This window comes from Apodemus sylvaticus, chromosome 17, assembly GCF_947179515.1.
Source record: "Apodemus sylvaticus chromosome 17, mApoSyl1.1, whole genome shotgun sequence".
Classification (NCBI taxonomy): Eukaryota; Metazoa; Chordata; class Mammalia; order Rodentia; family Muridae; genus Apodemus; species Apodemus sylvaticus.
The window spans coordinates 50,597,210-50,619,232 of NC_067488.1; the positions used below are offsets into that span (position 1 = coordinate 50,597,210).

The following is a 22,023-nucleotide window of genomic DNA, read 5'->3' on the forward strand; positions in this document are numbered from 1 at the left end:
AGTTTCTGAGGGCAGTGAGCGAGCCTTGGAACTGTGGAGGCCATGGCCAAGAATAACAAGGGTCAGACCCCATCTGTATTCCTGTGGCCATCTTTCATACTTCCTCCTAACAAAGTGCAGCTAGCCCAGGAGTTCTCCAGCTCTTCGTTCCAGTCTCCACTGACAGCTTTATGTTGTCTGCTTTGGGCCTTTCTCTACATTTTAGAACTGTGTGTTCTTTCTGACCCTCACAGTCTTTGCTGTTTTGCCTTTATGTTATAGATGAGGAAACCAAGGCTCAAGAGAGGTTAAGAATCCCAGTCTCACAGCCCAGCAGGCTGAGATTCTAAGGGAGAGGATCCAGATCTAGAAGGATGCTGTTTCTGCACCTGGTTCTTGTATTGGGCCATCCACAGTGGCACAGTGACAGTTGAGTGACCCTGCTTGACCAGGAGCTTAGTCTCTGAACAGCTCAGCCACCTGCAGCTTCATGGCTTTCTGAGGGCAAGGCCCATTAACATGGTGGCTCACTAACAGGTAGTTCTGGTGTAACGTAGGCATGACAGGATGGGAGCAGTCTGCCTTTGTAGCAGCCAGGCACCATGACAGGCATGGACTGACTAGTGGTGGGGTCTGTTCCTTAAGCTGTGTTCCTTTTGAAAAACCAAAATTTAAGAGTTCATGTTTAGGGGTAGAGAGCTGTACCACCTTTTACCATGTCTTGCTCTTTGTCTGGTTATGCGTTGTTTGGGGGCAGACTCTTACACTATAGCCCAGTCTGAACTCTGAGCTCTCCTGCCTCAGCCTTCCTGAGTACCTTCTTTAACTAAAGGCACACTAAGTCTCCTGCCAGCCTTGGCTAAGTAATGAGACCCTGTTTCAAAAAGAAAGAAAGGGAGAGAGGAAGCAGTTGGTCAGGAAAATGTCAGTCAAGATATTACAGTGTGACAGTATGTGGAAGTCTGAGTGTCCTTCTGTGAGTCCACTGGCTGTGTTGCTGCCACAAGGCTGTTGGGTGGAGCTACAGATGCCAGCAGACTTGGAGATAAGCCAGTGAGTAGGTGATTGAAAAGCCTGACAGCTGACCTTAGGGAGGACATCAGGACAGAGAGTCGTCCTCTAACAGCTGGGGGACCCCACCCTGGAGACTGAGTCATCTTGAGTGGGAATGTCACTGTATAGTTAGGACATACTCTGGTGATCCTGGTGTCCCTGGGGTCTGGGAACCATTATTCTGAGAACAGCTTGGCCTCAGAAGGCAGACATGGACAAAAAGGCAATTGTCTAGGCCCCTATGTAGTATTTAAATTTTAATTAATAGTAAAGAGATAGCAGACAGTTGGTTAAAGATACCCATTGTCACATCTTACACCCAAGTCAATCATAAGCCGAAGGGTAGAAGGAGAGAGCCGATTCCTGCATGTTGTTCTGTGACCTCCACACACATGCCATGACAGATACCTCCTCCAACACGGATATTAAATATAAACAACAGCAGCAACAACAACAAAACAATAAAAGTGTTGTTGTTCAATTACACTAGCCCAGGCTGCCTCCTTGGACAGCACAAACCTAGAACAGATCCGACAGAGTAGAAGTGTTGTGGACAGTGTTGACTGTTAGTCACAGAAACTCTCACAGGATTTTTTTGTTTTTGTTTTTTTTTGGATTTGGTGTTTTCGAGACAGGGTTTCTCTGTATAGCCCTGGCTATCCTGGAACTCACTCTGTAGACCAGACTGGCCTCAAACTCAGAAATCCGCTGCCTCTGCCTCCCAGAGTGCTGCGATTACAGGCGTGTGCCACCACCACCTGGCTCCGGCTGTTATTTTGTTTCTAAGGTAACTAATGCTCAGGGTAGTCAATTTGCAAAAATAGATAGTTAATGTGAGTGGACACAGTAAAGAAACTACAGACGTGACAGCTCTAAGGTAAGGTTAAAGTTTGTAAACAGGAGAGTATAGTCAGAGGCATCTGGAGGAGTTCAGAGCAAAGAGAACAAAAGTACACCAAACATGGCCAGCAGACTGGACGTGCCAGGTTAGGGAAGCAGGGAGGGGCACGGAGAGAACACAGACAACAGTGGAGAATAGCGGGTTATAAGGAGGGGATGTCTGTGGGAGGGAACGGTCAGGACCCTGGGTGGAGACTATGAAATGCGTAACAGATGCTTGTGGGTGAGCACTGAGGGAGCCTGGAGGCTTTGATGAGCTTAGGTGCCACAGGAGTGTGTCAGTGGAGCCAGAGGTCAGGGAAATGACTCCTTTTGGCAGATGGAAACCAGTTTCACAGATTCCTCAGAAATGCTGACTTTTATCTTATAGGAATCCTATAGTCCAACTTGAGCTCATTTCTGCATATATGGATGGCCTTTTGGAATTTGAAAATTGGACAGATAAGTCCATAGTGAAGAAGCAAGTTGTACCACAGCTGTATAGCTTCTTGATTTGTGTAGGACACCGAGAGGGCTGTGGTGCCATCAGTGCACCAGAGCAAGACCCCAAGCTAAGTCTGAGCTTGGTGGCTCATGCCGTAATCTCAGCAGTGGGAAGCAGAGATCAATCAACCTGTTTTACATAGTGAACTCCAGGCTGGCCAGGACTTCATAGTGAGACTATCGAAAATAAACACACTACAAAAAGAAAAGTACCCAAACTACTTAGAGCTTGATGTAGTCTCTCCTGGTGTTCACAACAGCTCTTTGAGGAGACAAGTGCCCAGCTTCAGTCAGCTAAAACTGCTTATGCGGTCAGTGGGTGTGCTCAACACACACTCAGATCACAACCAGTCTTCTGGGTTCTCGCAGTTTCAGGCGGGGTGTAGTTGCAGCAAAAATACCTTGCCTTTTCTGTGCCTGGGCACCGGGAAGTCTTTTGATGTGTCATGGGGCAGGACTTTTACATCAGCTAATGAGGCAGACAGCACGGCTCTGTGCTGGACTTTGAGCAGAAGGGCAAGCAGATCTGAACTCCGCATTGGGAAAGTTACTCAGTAGTGAGGGTGGGTGCTGCTTCAGGAGGTGGCCTGTTCTCAGCATGGGGTGGCCTGAACAGGATCACCACAGATGGCAACTGAGGACCTGCACTGAGTTCTGATATGGGGACAGACAAGGATTCATCATCTCCAGGACACTGCAAAGGGACCTGGGTCACCAGTGTCAGTTTTTTCCTCCACAAAGAATCCCATAGGAAGGACACCTAGACAGAGCCTTTGTCTTCCTCCCTACTGCCTTTCCTGTGGGTTCCGGGCTAGCTAGTTTATGTCACCTTGACACAAGCTAGAGTCATCTTGGCAGAGGGAACCTCAGCTAAGAAAACACTCCTACTAGGCCGGCCTGGGAGCCAGCTTATGGAGTTTTGTTTTTTGTTTTGTTTTTTTTCCCGGTTTTTTTTTTGAGGCAGGGTTTCTCTGTGTAGCTCTGGCTGTCCTGAACTCATTTTGTAGACCAGGCTGGCCGTGAACTCAAAAATCTGCCTGCCTCTGCCTCCCAAATGCTGGGATTAAAGGTGTGCACCACCACTGCCCGGCTGTGGAGCATTTTCTTGATTGGTGATTGATGGGGAAGACCCCATCACCGTGGATGGTGCCACCCTGGGCCTGTGGACCTGGACGCCATAAGAGAGCAGGATTTTTTAGGCGAGTCAGTAAGTAGCACTCCTCCATGGTTTCTGTGTCAGTTCCTCCCTGAGATTCTGCCCTGACTTCCCTCAGTGTTACCTGGAAATAAACCCTTTCTTCCCCAAATTGCTTTTGGTCATGGTGTTTTAGAATAGAAACCATGCTTAAGACAGATTAGTTTATTTATTCTTGCTCACCTCAGTTTTTTTTTTTTAAAGATTTATTTATATATTTTATGTATATGAGAACACTGTTACTCTCTTCAGACACACCAGAAGAGGGCATCAGATCCCATTACAGAGGGTTGTAAGACATCATGTAGTTGCTGGGAATTGAACTCAGAACCTCTGGAAGAGCAGCCAGTGCTGTTAACTGCTGAGTCATCTCTCCAACCTTCTCGGTTAATATTGCCATCCAGAGTTTTAAAATTAACTAGTGTATCCTCCATCCTCACTACTGTTACTGTTTATTCATGGCTGCAATACAAACAGGCCTCACATTAGAACCTTAAAACAGTAGTCAGTGTTTACCTCCCACAGTTTCTATGGTCCAGGAATTTGAGGGTATCGTGTCTGGGTAGTTCGGCACAGCCTCAGTTAAGCAGGCATAGTCTGGATGAGCTGAGCACTGGAGTTCAGCAGTAGAGTGCTTGTCTTGCATGCATGAGGCCCTCAGCACTGCACCCTGGGATTGCTTCTGTTGGAGTAGATACATTCCTTTGCCAGGTGGCTCATTTACAAGGCAGTGCTGGTATTGACAGGAGACTGCCGCTCCTCTCTGTGTGGACTTCTCCCTGAACTGCTTATATGTCTAAAAGAACATGGTGATTGTCTTTTCCCAGAGCAATCCAAGCCAGAGTCAGCCTGACAGAAGTTACTCCTTTCACGGCCTACATTAAAAGTTACACAGCATCACTCCCCTCCTTGCATTAGAAGTCAGGAAGTGTTCCACATGGCAAAAGGGATGGGGTCATACAACACCTTTTGAAAGGATGAGGTAATAATGACCAAGCTTAGGTCAGGATCCCTCATTTGGTCTTCCATCCAGGAGACACTTTAGTCCATAAGATAGAAAGGGAGCCCTTCTCCTCCCCCAGGGAACTGTGGGGTGGAGGTCTAGTGGTAATGTGGGCATTGTGTCACAGCTGCTTGAACTAAGACATAGGCGTTCCTGAATGGTCCACAGAGCTTATTAGATTCCTGTTACAGATGCCTCTAGGACTTAGCCAATGAGGTGTCCCTTCAGCTGTTGGAACTTGTATGGTAGAATTTGACTTTGAGCCTGGTGACTCTGATGGGAAGTCCTCCCATTTCCTCCTCTTAGAAATGTTTCTGTGACTGCTAAGATACCCATCTTAAAGGTAAGGGACACAAGGCTTCGGTCACAGAATAGCTCATGAAACCTGATTTTTTTCTTTCACTATGTGGACTTGTCTTTCAGATGTAGACACTTGAGAAACAAACCCATTGATGGTGCTGCTTTCTTATGTTTTGCAGAAGGCCCTGGGTGTGCGGCAGTACCATGTGGCCTCTGTCCTGTGCCAGCGGGCCAAGGTGGCCATGAGCCATTTTGAGCCCAGTGAGTACATCCGATATGACCTGCTAGAGAAGAACATTAACATTGTCCGTAAACGGTAAGACTCGGGAGTTTGAGGTGACAGCTGAGAGCTGCTTCCCTTTCAGGAGGCATTGGGACTGCCAGTGGCAGGATCTAGTATTCAGGAAACAAAGGTCCCAGCAGAGGAAAGGCTTTGTGTTGGAGCTTCTGTCCTTTATCCAAGGAGTAACATTAAGAAAAGAGCAGGGACAGTGTCACATGCCTGCATTCCCAGCACTTGAGAGGCAGAGGAGGCAGGAGCTCCAGGTGTGTCAGACCAGAGAACTACCTTCTAAAGTTCTAAGTCTCCTGACTGGTGAAGCCTACACTTAGCCTATTCTTTCTGACTCAAGAGGCCCCAGCATTGGTTCTAGTATTATTTTTTAAATTACATTTTATTTATTGTGTGTGTGCATGTATAGGCATGCATTTGTGTGTTATAGCACACATGTGGAGGTTAGAGGACAACTTGGGGCAGTCGTTCATTATCCTCTTGTTCTACCGTGTGGGTCCCAGGGATTGAACTAAGGTTGCCAACTTGGTGTCAAGTGCCTTTACCCACTGAGCCATCTTGACAGTTGGGTTTCATGCATACCTGGCTGGTCTTGAACTCACTGTGTAGCCAAGGATATGACCTTGACTTTCTGGTCCTTTTGCCTGTACCTACCAAGTGCTAGGATTACAGGCATGTGCCATCATATGTCACATGGACCTCAAACTCAGATCTTTGCCCAGTAGGCAAGCACTCTACCAACTGAGCCAGTCCCTAGCCAGCTACTAGTCCAGCCAGGTTCATCCAGACTGCATGCTCAAGACATCTGGGAGGCTTTTATATCAGCCAGCCCCTGCTCCCCAGCCCTCAGCGGTTCTGCTTCAGGGGAGCTTGGCCTTGCTTTAAACAGGGTTGTTTTTGGCATCACCTGGGAGTCTCTTCAGACCAAGACTCTCAGATCCCACTCCAGTTTAATTGAGTGAGAACCATGTACTTAATAGGATCTTTTGGTGCCAGGTGGTAGTGACAAATGCCCAGCTCTAGGGTGGCAGAAGCAGGCAGATCTCTGAGTTTTTAGGGCAGACTGGTCTACAAAGTGAGTCCTAGGACAGCCAGAGCTACACAGAGAAACCCTGTTTCAGAAAGAAAGAGACTGAGAGAAACAGAGACAGGGAGAGACAGAGAGACAGACAGGGAGAGAGAGAGAGAGAGAGAGAGAGAGAGAGAGAGAGAGAGAGAGAGAGAGAGAGAGAGAGAGAGAGAGAACAGGGCTACACAGAGAAACTCTGTTTCAAAAACAAAGAAAGAAAATGAAGGAGAAAGAAGAGAGGGAAAAAGAAAGAAAAAGGAAAGGAAGGAAGGAAGGAAGGAATAGGATCCTCTAGGAATTGATGACATCAAAGTGTGGGCAGCACTGCCCGGCCCCCCAGCTTGCTCTTCCTTCCTTCCTTCCTTCCTTCCTTCCTTCCTTCCTTCCTTCCTTCCTTCCTTCCTTCCTTCCTTCCTTTCTTTCTTTCTTTCTTTCTTTTTTTCTTTCTTTCTGGTTTTTGTTTTTTGTTTTTTGTTTTTTTTTGGATTTGGTTTTTTCGAGACAGGGTTTCTCTGTGTAGCCCTGGCTATCCTGGAACTCACTCTGTAGACCAGGCTGGCCTCGAACTCAGAATTCTGCCTGCCTCTGCCTCCCAGAGTGCTGGGATTAAGGACGTGCACTACCACTGCCCTGCTGTCCCAGCTCTTTCTAAAGTCCAGTCTGAATGCAGAACTGCTATTCCTGGCAGCACAGCACCTTGTACAAATACTTTTCTCCAGGAAACAATATTTAATATATCCTTGAGTCTCTGACCACCACTAGGTGGGAGATGAAACATTTCCCTTTCATCCAGAGGCCTGCATCTCTGCTGTTCCTCCCTCATGCTTGGAAGGAGAGCTGGCACAGAAGCGAGCTTCTAGTGACTGGACTGGAGAGTGTTACTTGCCACTCAGAGTCTGTTTTGTTTTTTTGAGATAGGGCTTCTCTGTGTAGCCCTGGTTGTCCTAGAGCTTGCTCTATAGATGAGGCCCTCCTTAAACACAGAGATCTGCCTGTCTCTGCCTTCCATGTGCTGGGATTACAGGCAGGCACTACCACGTGGCTGGCTTGTCATTTAGTTTTTACTGTAAGCACTCGGCTGAAGCAACAAAAACAATATTTAGATTTTAACTTTGTCAATAAATTAGCTAAAACAAAATTTCCATATTTTTTTCAACTTTGTATTGACCAGAGTATTCTGCTAACTATCAGCATGGATCGGGTAACTGGAAAAGGCTGTTTTCCTTGTTGCCATGAGCCAAGCAAGTGTCTGTCCTTAGAGCTGATTTTGCGCTCAGGAGATGCTCAGCACTATGTAAAGACAGTTTTGGTTATCTACTAGAAACAGTAAGGGTTGTTACTACGTGGTGGGTAGGGACTGTTAACACTACTAAACATCCACAGTGCTCAGGACAGACCACCTTACAGCAGAGTCACCTGGCCCATTGTAGGTAGGCTGGGGTTGAAAAACCATGACATAGAGAAAAAGTTGAGATGAGGCTCTTCTAACAAGTTTTTTATTCTAAAGAATTGTTTTCTTGTTTGAGAATTCAAATATAATGTCATGCATCTTGGTCAGCACGAGCTTACAGCAGCTGCGTCTGCATCCATGAAACCTAAGGAAGATCAAGCTAGTGTAAGCTTGAAAGAAGGCACAGCATTGCCACGGGATTCTTCCTCCTTCCTGTGCCTTTGACAGCAGGGCCACTCTGTTTCCAGGAACAGAACACCACCAGAACAATAGCCAGAAGAACAAGGGGACAGAGAGATACAGACAGAGATCCCAAATCACGTGGTCAGAAGAGGAATGCTGAGCTGCCCTAGGTTGCTCGCTCTCAGGTGTCCCTCTTACATTATACTGTTAGAGTGTGTGCTCCTCTCAGGTCACACTGAGGTCACCAGCGTGGAGGTGAGTGCCTTTACTTGCTGAGCCTTCTCAGCAGCCCAGGGTCAGGCTGGTTTTTGTTTAAAGAGCATTTCAGGCATTTGCTTTCAAGGTCTTAGTGCTATTTTTCAGCTCTCTTGGGCCCAGAAAGAGAAGCTATATTTTACACAGTGAGTCATTGCCACACACCTGCCTAAGCTATGCTGCTCCAAAGGGCCAGCCTTGCTGTTTTACTAGCGGCTCTCCTGAAGCAGACCTAGAGATTCTTAGAACTGCCAGTTGAGCTGTTGTACCGAACTGCTAGGACTTTAGAGAAGAGCTCTTAGTTCAAGGGCTTAGGGACTGAGGTTAGGAGATGGGGCCCAGGCAGGCGGAGGAGAAGGAAGGGTCCACCTTTCCCGCTGAGTCATGTGGGTGACAGCAGTGGAGTCAGTGTGAGAGCACAGACAGCACACCCTGTTGGCTCCTTGCATCTAGTTTTGTACTACAGCTTTGGGACCTGGGAGAGCTCACTTTCCTCCCAGTGCCTCAGTTTCCTCATCTGCACTGTGAGTATAAATGAGTTATATGTATGAAGTGCTTAGGAAATCCTAAGAGTAGGGACTGGAGAGTGCCCCAGTCCGCAGGGGTTTTCGACAGGGTTTTTTAGAAGAAAAGGGCAGAGAAACAGAGACAGGAGACGCGAAGAACGAGGTCAAGACAAATTAACTGCTTAAGACCTAGTAAACTGTATTTTTTCAGAGAACTTATACAGGCAGGGGAAGAAGTGAGCAAGTGGGATTCTGCACGTAGTCTGGGCAATCAGCCAAAATCTCTGGCAGCTGCAAGATGTTTTCTTCTTCTGGGAGGGCACAGTGACCACTCGATTTCTCCAAGGTCTGTAGCTGAGGAAAAGTCAAAACCCAAGCCTATCTTTAATAAACTCTAAACAAAAAGTAAAATCAGTTTGGCTTCTGGCAGGAGAGATGGTTCATTGTTCTCTTCCAGAGGGACCCAAGTTCAATTCCTGGCACCACCAACTGTGACTCTGATTCCAGGGGATCTGCAGTCCTCTGGCCTCTGCAAATACCTATTTGCACATGTCCACACACATATAAACAGTACATCTTTTTTTAAAATCCCAGAATTTAGGGCTCTAATAACATAACGCTGACCTTCAGTAACAGAATGAGATCATGGTGGTCTGGGCGTGGGCTGGGAGTTATTACCCAAGGGCAGGGAAGGACTTTGGGGAGTGGGCAGATGGTTTCGGTGTGTTTGTGTGTATGTTGCTGAGGACCAAGTAAAGGTCCTAGCACCTTCTGATCTGCATCTGAGCTACTTACTTCCCAGCTCCAAAACATAGACCCCATACACAGCTTATCAGTATAATTATACTTCTCTCGGGACCTCTTTGTTTGAGGAGGATAGAGTCTTGCTCTGTAGGCCTGACCAGCCTTGACGGTTGAGGCTCATGTTACACTCCTGGTAGTCCTGTCACCTCAGCTTCCTGAATGCTCAGAGTAGAGAGCTACTGTGTCCTACTTAATAAAGCTGTTTGAAAACAAGAGAACTAGCCGGGTGGTGGTGGCGCACACCTGTAATCCCAGCACTTGGGAGGCAGAGGCAGGCGGATTCTGAGTTCGAGGCCAGTCTGATCTACAGAGTGAGTTCCAGGACAGCCAGGGCTATATAGAGAAACCCTGTCTTGAAAAAAACCAAATCCAAAAAACCAAAAAAGAAAGGAAGGAAGGAAGGAAGGAAGGAAGGAAGGAAGGAAGGAAGGAAGGGAGGGAAAGAAAGAAAGAAAGAAAGAAAGAAAGAAAGAAAGAAAGAAAGAAAGAAAGAAAGAAAGAAAGAAAGAAGGAAGAAAAAGATAACAAGAGAACTGTGTCGAACATGTTGGCAGGTACCTGCAAATTCTAGTGTACCTGTAATTCTAACACTCAAGACGTCGAAATAGTTAGTTCTTGAGCTTGAGGCCAACCTGGGCTGTAAATAAACTCCTACCCTGCCCTCCAGCCCCCCAAAAACTACAGGACAAAGGGGCTAGAGCGAGTTAAGTATTTATTGCTCTTCTAGAGATCCCAAGTTTGGTTCCCAGAACCCACATCGCAGCTCACAATCACTTGTAACTTCAGTCTAAGATCCAATATCACACCCTCTTCTGGCCTCTTTGGGTTCTGCATGCACACATGATGCACACATGCACATATCCATACCAAAAGAAAAACACTGATGCACATAACGTAAAAATAATCTTTAAATTAAACCACAACAACAACAACGACACATTCATGTATTGCCAGCATTGGGAATGCTGAGGTAGAATACTGAGTGAGGTATGAGGGTCGTAAGTGGAGGCTAGCCTAAGCTGTAGAGAGCAGCCTCTATCCTGAAAATAAACAAAAACAGAGCCAGGCAGCAGTATCACGTGTGCTTTTGCTCCCAGCACTCAGGACCTGAGACAGGAAGACTGCCGTGAGTGTGAAGCCAAGTCTTAAGACTTGGAAATGCTGTTAGTGTGAGCTTGTGTCTTTAGTCTGGTCCTGTACTTTAAGGCAGGTAGATGAAGGGGCTCTACGAAGAAGCCATCTTGTTAACTTTGGTGCCTTAGTGACAGGGTCAGCTGTGAACTCTGAGCTTCTGACTCTGTGTCCTGGAATGACAGAGCATGGCCTTTGGCTGTGCTGAACTCAGGTGCTTCCTAGGCAGTCTCAAGTTCACCTGAAGTTTCTGGCGGGGGTGGGGTGGGGTGGGGGGGTGGCTGTGGGTAGTGAGCAAGGTGGCGAGGACGATAGGCTGTGAGCTGACTTGGGTCCAGTGGGTGGCGTGCTGGTGAGGAGGAAGTACTTGAGTCCTGGCAGTCTGCCTGCTTGACGGATTGGCTTGATTCCCATGTTTGTCTTTATGTAGCAAGGAGCCATGAACCTCCAAGAGAATCAGGATCCAGGAAAGCAGCCTAAGTGTGCAGAGGCTATGGAGGCTGGCAGCCACACCCCTCTGTTAGGTGCATCCGTCAGGGAAGCCTTTCTGACAGTAAAGAAGTGGGCGTCACTCGTGTGCGGCCGACTTTCCTGCCTAGTGCTGAAGCAAGTCGAGTGAAGGGACCTGAGCCAAGACTTGGGCTGTGGGCTGAGCTGTCAACAGTTGTCTGCTGAGCCTGTGTCCTTTGCATTGCTTTTTTAGATACCCAGAACGTAATTGGCGTCTGATGAGAAGGTGTATTCAGATAGGCACCTGCTAGATAATAGACTAGGGTAGTTTAAAAGCAAATATTCTTTGAAAACTCTATGCCGGGCGCTGGAGAGATGCCTCAGTGGTTAAGAGCACTGACTGCTCTTCAGAAGGTCCTGAGTTCAAATCCCAGCAACCACATGGTGGCTCACAACCATCCTTAATGAGATCTGATGCTCTTTTCTGATATGTCTGAAGACAGCTACAGTGTACTTAGATATAATAATAAATAAATCTTTAAAAAGAAAAAGAAAACACTATGCCTCTCATTTTGTATCTTTGTTTATATTGACTGTTTTGTATTGTTTTGATTTCTTTTTAAGCAGGGCTCTATGTAACCCAAGCTGGTCTTCAGCTTGCTACATAGCTAAGAATAATTTTAATTCCTGATCCCTGATCCCTATCTCCCGTGATGCTGACATCCACTTGTTCTTCAAGTAAATCTCAAACAGCCACAGTAGGTGCTGGGAGCTTCCCCGTGCCCTGGAGATCCCAGGTGGAACTCAGGTTCCTGCACACAGATGCTTCTGCACCTGCTCACTGCCACACACATGAGAGGGAGATGCTGTGCCAGGCCAGTCACAAAGCCACTGCCTTCTTTCTGCCCACAGGTTGAACCGGCCTCTTACTCTCTCAGAGAAGATTGTGTATGGACACCTGGATGACCCAGCCAACCAGGAGATCGAGCGGGGAAAGACATACCTGCGTTTGCGGCCCGACCGGGTGGCCATGCAGGATGCAACAGCCCAGATGGCTATGCTCCAGTTCATTAGCAGTGGGCTGCCCAAGGTGGCAGTGCCATCAACCATCCACTGTGATCATCTGATTGAGGCCCAGCTCGGGGGTGAGAAAGACCTGCGCAGGGCCAAGGTGAGCCCGGGGAGGGCAGGTGGCTGGGGGTGGGACAGGGATGGGGAAAGGGAGAGAGAGCCCATGCCGCCAAATGCTGAGGCACTGCTGCTGAGCTGCTGGCAGTCTTGCCGTACACTGCTGGTCTGACAAGGGACTCCAGAACCTCATGTGTGACAGGCAAGTGCTATACCTCAAGCCATCCCCAGCCCCGAGGGTTAGCATAGCTTAAGGCTTGCTCTTAATACCTCCTAATACTGGAAATGAACTCTGATGCAAAGATGTTAGAGATTCACAGTTTGTCCCTAGTGTTAGCACAGAAAATACTCTCTTCTGTTAGAAAATGCTGTTCCTGGGCTGGGGAGATGTTCTTCAGAGGACCGGAGTTTGAGTGCCAGAACCACATCAGGCAGCTTACAACCACCTGTAACTCTGTCCCCAGGGGTATCTGAGACCTCTGGCCTCTGTTGGTACCTACATTCAGGAACATACTCACACATACACACACTCAGACACACACTCACACATCACACTTTTACAATAATAAAATAAGCTAGACAGTGGTGGTACACACCTTTAATCCCAGCACTTGGGAACTTGGGAGATAGACGCAGGAGGATCTCTGTGTTCAAGCCCAGCCTGTTTTATATAGTGAGTTTCAGGACAGCCAGGGCTACACAGAGAATTCCAATTTCCAAAAAGCCAACTCAAAAGAAAATAAAAATAGACAGTACTGCAGCCCGGGGTGTGCTGGTACACACTGCTGGTCCTGGAGTCAGAGTCCTTTCTGTCCTCCCAGCCTATCTCCATATACCTCTGTCTGTGTCACGTGTGTCCTCTCTCCTGCTCTCTTCTGGCCTATGGGGATCAGCCGTGGGAAAGGATGGAAGTCCCTGTGTAGCAGTACAGCATTGAATCTCACAGCTGCAGGACTTGTAGACCCTATCTTGTTCCTGTGCTAGAGGTATTTGTTGACAGCCCTCTTCCAGGACCTTTCTTCTTTTGTGAGCTTTAAGAAATACAAATTCCAAAGGCTTTGTGGAAACTGCCACTCAGCACTGAAGTCCCCATTTTTACCATGAAATCTAATTTGTGCTCCTTCTCCTGAGCACCCCAGCTTCTGATACCTTCCTGTGTGCTACTCGCAGATCTGGCAGTGGGAGCGGGGCATCGGTAAGAGGCCCAGCTGGCCCAGAGCAGAGCATGGGAGTGAAAGTGCTTGAACTACTGTGGTCAGCCTGGCACACAGAGCCTCTCAGACCCTTGGGAAACTCTGAGGGCAGCCAGTCTTCCCATTCTGGCCTTTCAGCACCCTTACCCACCCATGGTGTCCTAGGGGGACAGTGGTGCTTTCCAGTCAGCTGAAATCAAGTCCTGTCTACAGAATTGCAACTTCCATACTAGCTGCAGAGGGGTGAGCATGTTACATGTCTTTGCTGGACCGGAAGCTGCACAGACCAGCGACCCTGGGGGAGACTTTCCCAGCAGGACCACCATTTGTGGTACAGATTTGATTCACAGGCCATAGATCGCAGATCTCATCCCTTCTTGTATTCAACAAATGTGTACTGAGTGTTCATTGTATGTTAAGTGCTGTAGCAGGGACTGTTGAGTGGGAACTGGATGGATCTGGTCCTCCCTCTTACAGACCTCAGAGCTGTGTAGGGAGAAGTCATGGCAGGGGCAGGGAATATGCAGGCTCTGAAAATTATAAGACAGGGGTGTCTCATTGAGATTTGGGAAAGGGCTGGGAGCCTGTGAGGATGGGCTGTAAGTTGACACCTAAACATATAACTGAGGAAGGAATTCCAGACCTATTAGCAAAGCTGGGTGGTGGAGCATAGCTGTTATTCTAGCACCTGAGAGGTGGAGATCAAGAGTTCAAAATCATTCCCTACCTTACAGTCAGTTTGAGGCCAGCCTGGACTTTATGAGCCCTTAACCCTGTCTCACGCTGGCTGGCTGGCTGGCTGGCTGGCTGGCTGGATGGATGGATGGATGGATGGATGGATGGATGGATGGATGGATGGATGGCCGGCCAGATGGCCAGCCCCGTCTCACACCACCCTCCCTCTAAGCAAACAAACAAACATATTGAATGAGTATTGAGTATAAAATGGCCCTAAGACAGAAAGAAACTTAACTTATACAATGAAAAGGGGTCTGCAAACTTGAGCCCTGTGAGAAGACAGAAGACGAGGCAGGCAGGGAAGGACTGTTTCTGCCATCCTAGAGTCTTAGTTTTCTGCTGCCCTAACAGGACATTCGAGATGAGGGAAACTAAATGCTCTTGAAGTTCATTTTGTCTCCATTCTGAAGGATGGAAAGTCCGGGGCACCTGGCAGGAAGCTTTGGGCTGTCATGGGTGGAAGGGCAAGCAATGTGGGTAAGCCAGGCAGGCCTTACTGCTTTTATTATGAAGCCACTCCACAGTCAGAGTGTTAATTTGCATTCCTGAGGGCAAAGTCCCTTAAAGCTCCTAATTCTTACTCCTGTTGTGGCTCTCTTTCAACACGAGTGTCAGAGAGCCAGGAAGATGAGGAAAGGGATCAATATGGTCAGTTCTGCATGTATTTATAACCTCCGGCCCAGAGACAAGTAGTGATCTGTCTAGTATCACACAGCCAGAGAAGGTTCCAGGCTGTTTCAGGGTCACACCCACCCTCTCACAAACACACAGTACACCCACCCTTTGACAGCAGTCTTGTCCCCACTTCCTACGTGGACTGTGGGGCCGTTTACTGGAATTTTATTTGCAATCAGTAAGTGTTAGCTGGAAGTCTAGACAGATACCCACCACCAATGGAGAAACAAAACTAAGATGTCCTCTTGGTCCCTTTTTTCCCTTTGATAGTCCCCGTCACCCTGTGTACCTTTGTAGACGTGGCATATCCCTTTGTTATTAGCCCTCACTGGAGAAATGAGTATCAGACAAGCTGTTAGCAATTAGCTACCCTATTCTACAAGGAAACTGAGGCACAGAGCAAGGCAGAGACTTGTTTCCAAATTACTACTCTGGCCAGGTGTCATAGGCTGGAGCAGTCTACTGCCCCGTCTTTCTCCCTGGGCCTGCCAGCTGAAACCACAAGCCAGTGGCCAAGCCCACGGGGTTATTTTTAGAAGCCCTGCAAGAGAAGACTTATCTTCACAGTACCAGCATGTCAGTGCCATGGGGAGGGAGGGAGTGCAGGCTGTGAGGCCGTCCCAGATCAAGCTAATGCTCTGGTTATTGATTTGTTTTTATAGGACATAAATCAGGAAGTGTATAATTTCCTGGCAACTGCAGGTGCCAAGTATGGCGTGGGCTTCTGGAGGCCTGGATCTGGAATCATTCACCAGGTAATGCACAGCTTAACTTGCCTTTCTAAGGCCCCAAGCCCAGGTTGCACTCTGGTAATGGGACAGCACGTTCCAGGCCTGCTGGGGGCTTGAGGAGGGCTGAGCAAGAGCGCTGATGGCCGCGTCATCCTAGGTGCTGGGGTTAGAGGTATGCAGCTGCCACTTACACGGGACCAGTGCTGGAGGTGGCTGGTGGGAGGGTATAAGTTAGATATGTTGACTCATATCTGTGGTCCTTTATATGGTGAGGGGGATCCTGGATGTACTACTGAGCTACATGGATTAAAATGTTTTCATGTGTATTGTTTTTCTCATAAGTGTTAGGACCAGTTGTGTAGGGAGCTGACCCAAGGGTTGCAAAGCCCTATTCTGACTTCCACAGGCACCAGGTGTTCATGAGGTGTGCAGACATACATTGGAACCAAATGTTCACATACATGAGTAAATCTAAAAGTATTTTTAAAATAAAAATAATTATAATTTTTTGTGGTGCTGGGGTATTGAATGCACTATGTCAGTTGAGCTGTTTCCCATAATAAATATAAAAATTATCAAGATATTAGCTTACTAGTACTTACCATGACCTTGTGAAGTAAGGTTTTATTATAGCATACTTGGGGAATGAGGAAAGTGAGGCAGAGATTAATATCCTCACGCAGTGAGAGTTCCTGGATAATTGTGTAATAGGGATGTGGGCCTGAAGGAGTGTCTGCTTCACCGTGGTGCTCTGCTCTGCCTTGATGCTCTGCCGCCTATAGCAACAGGGAGCACATCCCACCCCTGCCCAAGGCACTGCTTAGTTCCTTTCCAGTGGAACTCTGCAGGACGGAAGTACTGAAGGTCCAACACCAAACTGGTGTTTAATTCAGAAAATAATTTGGTCCATAAAGCCATGTTTAGTAGGCACATCTATAATCCCGGCATTTGGGAGGCTGCAGCAAGAGGCGGTTGTGAGCTTGAGGGTGTCCTGGGCTACAAAGGTGAGTTCTAAAGAGCCCGACCTACAATGTAAAACCCTTTCCCAAAAAAATAAAAGTCAGCCGGGCAGGGTGGCTTGCACCACCTTGGATTGGAGGGGGCAGAGGCTGGTAGATCTTTGTGAGTTCAAGGCCAGACTGAACTAGGTATTAAGGCCTTGACTCAAAAAACAAACTAACAAAAACAAATTGTTTAAAAACAATGTATGCAAATTAAGTTTGCCGCTGCTGGTCTGATTGAAAACATTTATGTCAGAATTCTAGAATGTGTCTTCAGCCAAGAATTTTATCTACTTAAATATATTTATAGCCTGTAAAAAGTAAAACAAAGAAAGTGTAACTTTTGTGAGCAAAATAGCTTTGCTCGTAATATGTGATGTTTACCAAAAGAATAAATGATAAAGGAGTTGAATCAAAAATACAAAACAAAACATTCTTGCGTGCATGCGGTTGAGGGAGGTGCTGCTTCCCTTCCATTAGAGGGAGCTGTTGAGGGCTGGCCTGCTCCATGTCTGTTGGCCTCCATCCTGAATGCACGGATCTGTTCTGCATTTCCAAGGTGACTTCTCCCTACTTCTCCCCGATACCGGCTTCCTTATAGAGAGCTGAGTCAGGATGGCTGTCTTAGGCCCTGGCTATGCCCATCTCTGAGACCAGAGCCAAGAATGGATTACTACATTGCCCTTTAGGACAGATTTGCCAAGGTTGCATGTCACACAATCTGTAAGGACCAGAGTGTCTCTCTGCAATGGGGCATAAAGGCATATGGACCTACCCTTGGCTAGCCTTTTGATATGGAGGGCACCCCAATCCAGGGATCAGCTTAGGCCACCGTGGCAGCTCTTAAGCCGAAGTGTGGGCCTGTAAGTGGGGCCTGTTCTCTGCCTCCTATTGAGTATTCAGCATGACTCGTAAAAAAACATTTCCAGGAACCATGTGTTTTAGTCACTGAAGAGACACCATGGCCAAGGCAACTATTAGAAAACATTTATATGGGGCTTTCTTACAGGTTCAGAGGTTTAGTCCATTTTCATCATGGCAGGAAGCATGGCAGCATGTAGGTAGGTACTGGAGCGGAAGCTGAGATTACATTTTGAGCCCTAAACAGAGTTCAAGACTCTGGGCTTGGCATGCATGGGCTTTTGAAATCTCAAAGCCCACCCACCTCAGTGACACACTTCCTCTAACAAGGCCACACCTCCTGATCCTTTTAATCTGTTCTTTTTTTTTAAAGATTTATTTATGTATATGAGTACACTGTAGCTGTACAGATGGTTGTGAGCCTTATGTGGTTGCTGGGGATTGAATTTAGGACCTCTGCTCGCTCTGGTCGGCCCACTCTCTCTGGTTAACCCTGCTCCCTGCTTGCTCTGGCCTAAAGATTTATTTATTATTATATGTAAGTACACTGTAGCTGTCTTCAGAAGCTGTCTTCAGACACCCCAGAAGAGGACATCATATCATTACAGGTGGTTGTGAGTCACCATGTGGTTGCTGGGATTTGAACTCATGACTTTCGGGAGAGCAGTCAGTTCTCTTACCCACTGAGCCATCTTACCAGCCTCCCTTTTAGTCTTTTCAAATAGTGCCACTTAGTGGTGACTAGCATTCAAGCATCTGAGCCTATGGGGCTATTATTATTCAAACCATCGCCATGTGTGTCTTATGTGGCTTTACGTTCTGTCCCTCAGTGTCAGGCTGTCAGCCGCTTTGTTCACACGGAGCCCCATCCCTTGTCCCTGTAGATCTGACAGACCCTGCTCCTGCAGCTTGGCTTTCTAATCTACTTCTTCAGTTATTCACACTCCCTCCCTCACCCCCCCCTCTCTCTTCCTCCCTCCCTCCCTCTCTCTCCCTCTCTCTTCCTCTCTCTTCCTCTCTCTTCCTCTCTCTCTCTTGCTCTCGCTCTCGCTCTCTCTCTCTCTCTCTCTCTCTCTTCCCACAGCCTGTGCCCGGGCTCCAGGTAGGCTGCTCTGGGCCACCCTGAGTTTTGTTCCCAGCATATGCTCGGTGCTTTTCCAATATGTCATGAGCTGCGTAGGCACAGGGATTGTGTCACTGAGGACAGGGCCAGGTGACTACAGAATTGGGCCTCAGTGTTTGTATGTAGATGGTTGAATTTCTAATATGATGTAATAAATGTTAGTCCAGCCTAAAATACACTTTTTGGCTGGGTGTGATGGTGCATGCCTATAATTTCAGCACTTAGGAGCTGAAAGAGGAGGTTCCCAAGTCCAGGACCCTGCCTCATAACAGACAAACAAAATATACTTCTCAACCATTAACCCATTTACCTAGCAACATTCATAGGTTGGTGAGGTCATTGTCACAGCTGGTATGTTGTGACGCTAGACACCAACATTAGACAATTTACACGCAGCTAAGAGCGCTGTAGTCCTTAGATCCACATTAACCTGTCCTCCTGGATGGTAACTACATGTGTGGCCACCAAGCCTCCCCACCATGAATTCTGTGTAACTCACCTTCATGAGTTACTTCTTAGTCTGTGGATCTTTAGGGATTGCTACTCCCACATCTTTGCATATGGCTGAGACAAGTGAAAGGGAGGGAAAGGGATAGTGGTACTGGCCAGCTCTGTCCATCTAGATGCCACAGCTGGAGGAAGGCCCTTCATGCCATCCTAATTCCATGGGTAGATGCCTTGCCCTTCATGCCATCCTAATTCCATGGGTAGATGCCTTACTTCCTGTGGAGACCTGGGTTTCTGTGATAGCCTAGGGACCCTGTCCACATTCAGTGCTGATAGTTGTAGAGCCTCTCACACCTCTCCTCACCCATGTTCTTCCTAATGTCCAGGAATGGGCTAATTTCACCCGGGCAGAACCCCAGGTGAAAGATCTTCTTACAAAATAATAAAATATTGCGTCTCCCAGCTGAATGACATGATATCTGTCATTCAGTCATCACGGTGGTCTGGCGAGATGGCAGCTGTTAGTATAGAAGATGAAGCTGAAGCCTCAGGAGGTCAAGTGTCCACCCAAGACTTCACAAAACTAGTGGGCAGGGGTGTGGGGGGCAAAAATGCAGGCACAGAGCAGGCTAGACACCTAGCCTAGCAGGACCTTCCTATGAATCTAGGCTAATTTCACCTTGGAGGGACCTGAAGCGTATGTAGAACTGATGTGGGCTACTGCCCCTGCTTTCTTACCCGATGTTGTAGAGAGCACTCATACCCTGCCCTTCATAGCTAGGAGGGGCTTTGGATAGAGCAGCCCTGCTACACAGTGATGCCTCCAGGGTGAAAAAGCTCTTGGAGGCAGGCTGTGGACTGTTGAAAACTGCAGGGCTCCTGGATTCTTGGTGCTTATGTAAGTACCCTGTGGGGACAGTTCCTGACAGAACGTTCTACCCTGATGAGAAGCCTGGACAGTGGATCACCTGCCCTGGGCAGTTCACATCACAGGGCTGAGAATCTGTCAGGAGCTCTTTCCAGGCCCATCATAGGATATATTCTGACATGCCAGTTTGTCCAGTTCTTTCCACATCCCGAGGTTAAGATGACCTGAGTACTTTATTACTGTAGATGTGGAGACTGAGGCACGGGGAGGCAGTTACAGACCCAAGTCATACAGTAGAAACTATTAAAGCTATTCATGAGTCGGCCACCTGGACAGGTAGGTGTAGCCTAAATGAGGCTGCCCGACCCCATACGTGAAGATTGCCTGGGCATGGCTGGGGGGCCTGGTGTCAGGGGGGGCAGCTCTATACATCCTTTTTAGGGTCCAACTTAATTCTGTTCTGAAGACTTGTAAGCTTAAGATCTCTGGTTATTTTTCAGATCATTCTAGAAAACTATGCATACCCTGGAGTTCTTCTGATTGGCACTGACTCCCACACCCCCAATGGTGGTGGCCTGGGAGGCATCTGCATTGGAGTAGGGGGTGCTGATGCTGTGGATGTCATGGCTGGAATCCCCTGGGAGCTGAAGTGTCCTAAGGTGAGGGGGAGGGGAAACCTTGCTCTGGCCTCCTCGCTAGAAGGGAGGCTGGTGGGACTACATAAGGAACTGGGGTCCAGGGTGGAAGCGCCAGGCTGGACTGTCCTTGGCTTGTGAGGAGCGGGGCTGAAGAAGAATACAAGGGACTAGAAAGCCCCACTGCGTGACTCCTCCCTAGAACCTGGTGTGTAGTACCTGTACTTGTCTAGCCTGCTGTTTCAGGTGATTGGTGTGAAGCTGACAGGCACTCTCTCTGGTTGGACCTCACCCAAAGATGTGATCCTGAAAGTGGCAGGTATCCTCACGGTGAAAGGCGGCACAGGAGCTATTGTGGAATACCATGGACCTGGTGTCGACTCTATCTCGTGCACTGGTGAGGATGGCAGCCCCACAGTGTCTCTGCCTCTGGGCTGCAGCTCATGAACCTGAAGCTGTAGTTAAAGTGGTCTTCCCTGGAGGCTGTACAAACAGTGGGCTGAGAATAGATATGCGGGGGGGGGGGGGGGGGGGGGGGGGGAGCTAGAAACAACCTGCTGAACTGATGGAACAACTGGAAACTAACTGTAAAATCCCAGCACTAGGGTGGCAGAGGCAGGCAGATCTGAGTTCAAGATCAGCCTGGCCTACAGTGAGCTCCAGAACAGCCAGGGCTACACAGAGAAACCCTGTCTCAAAAAAACCCTTCTGAGTTCACACAACCCTCATATCTGTACTTCCCAAGTAGCTACGACTACAGGTATATGTTCTATACCCAATTTATTTCATTCTTATTGTTCAAACTCCAAAAATTATTTACATAGAACCCTGGTGTGACTGAGAGGGGGCAGAATTATAGGCAAACAGACCAGGTTCTAAATCGAGTGCCAGCATTTATTTCTTTGTAATGATCTTGAAGCACTCTAAGCAGTGGCTGGCTATGTCCTCATTCAGTACACAAGGGCTATGTGCTCTGCTTAGTAGGAAAGCTAGACTTTGAGCTAGAATTCTGCTTGTGAAGGCTGAGATCTCTCTCTGGCTTTGGGCTTTGAGGGATGGGTACCCGCTGCTGCTAGGTGGCCTTCTAGGCCAGGAAGGAAGTGATGCGGCTCGTTGCTCGAAGAGCTGTGTGCCCGCCTGGCAGGTGCTAGGGCCCACACCTCGCTGCCCAGGAGCCTCATGCTGTGGCTCTGTTTCTCCGCAGGTATGGCAACAATCTGCAACATGGGTGCAGAAATTGGGGCCACTACATCAGTGTTCCCATACAACCACAGGATGAAAAAGTACCTGAGCAAGACAGGCCGAGCAGGTGAGTTCCTAGTGGCAGGCCGAGCACACAGCTGTGCTGTACTCTATCCTGAAGGCATGGGCACTTAGCTTGGTGTCCCTAGGCTGGCTGCATGCAGAGGCCCAGAAGTCCCTGCAGGTGGATGACAAGGTAGGTGTGTGTGACTGCTTCTAATTATGTCTTCAACCTCTGAAAGGGTCTGGCATCCAAATTATCCTTGCTACAGGTTATCCATGTGAGTTTCACAGGAAAAGGTGGCTAAATTCTGGTCTTTTCTTGCCT

At 48.0% G+C, this 22,023-nt stretch overlaps 1 protein-coding gene across 1 annotated transcript in view; it reads left to right on the plus strand.

Annotated features, from left to right (window-relative positions):
- Aco2 (aconitase 2) overlaps positions 1-22,023 on the plus strand; it is a 41,168-nt gene that overhangs the window by 8,451 nt on the left and 10,694 nt on the right. The window contains exons 2-7 of the mRNA XM_052160936.1: positions 5,093-5,229; positions 11,966-12,224; positions 15,450-15,542; positions 20,319-20,477; positions 20,700-20,850; positions 21,658-21,762. Coding sequence (XP_052016896.1) covers positions 5,093-5,229; positions 11,966-12,224; positions 15,450-15,542; positions 20,319-20,477; positions 20,700-20,850; positions 21,658-21,762 — 904 coding nt within the window. The remainder of the gene's footprint in view (positions 1-5,092; positions 5,230-11,965; positions 12,225-15,449; positions 15,543-20,318; positions 20,478-20,699; positions 20,851-21,657; positions 21,763-22,023) is intronic.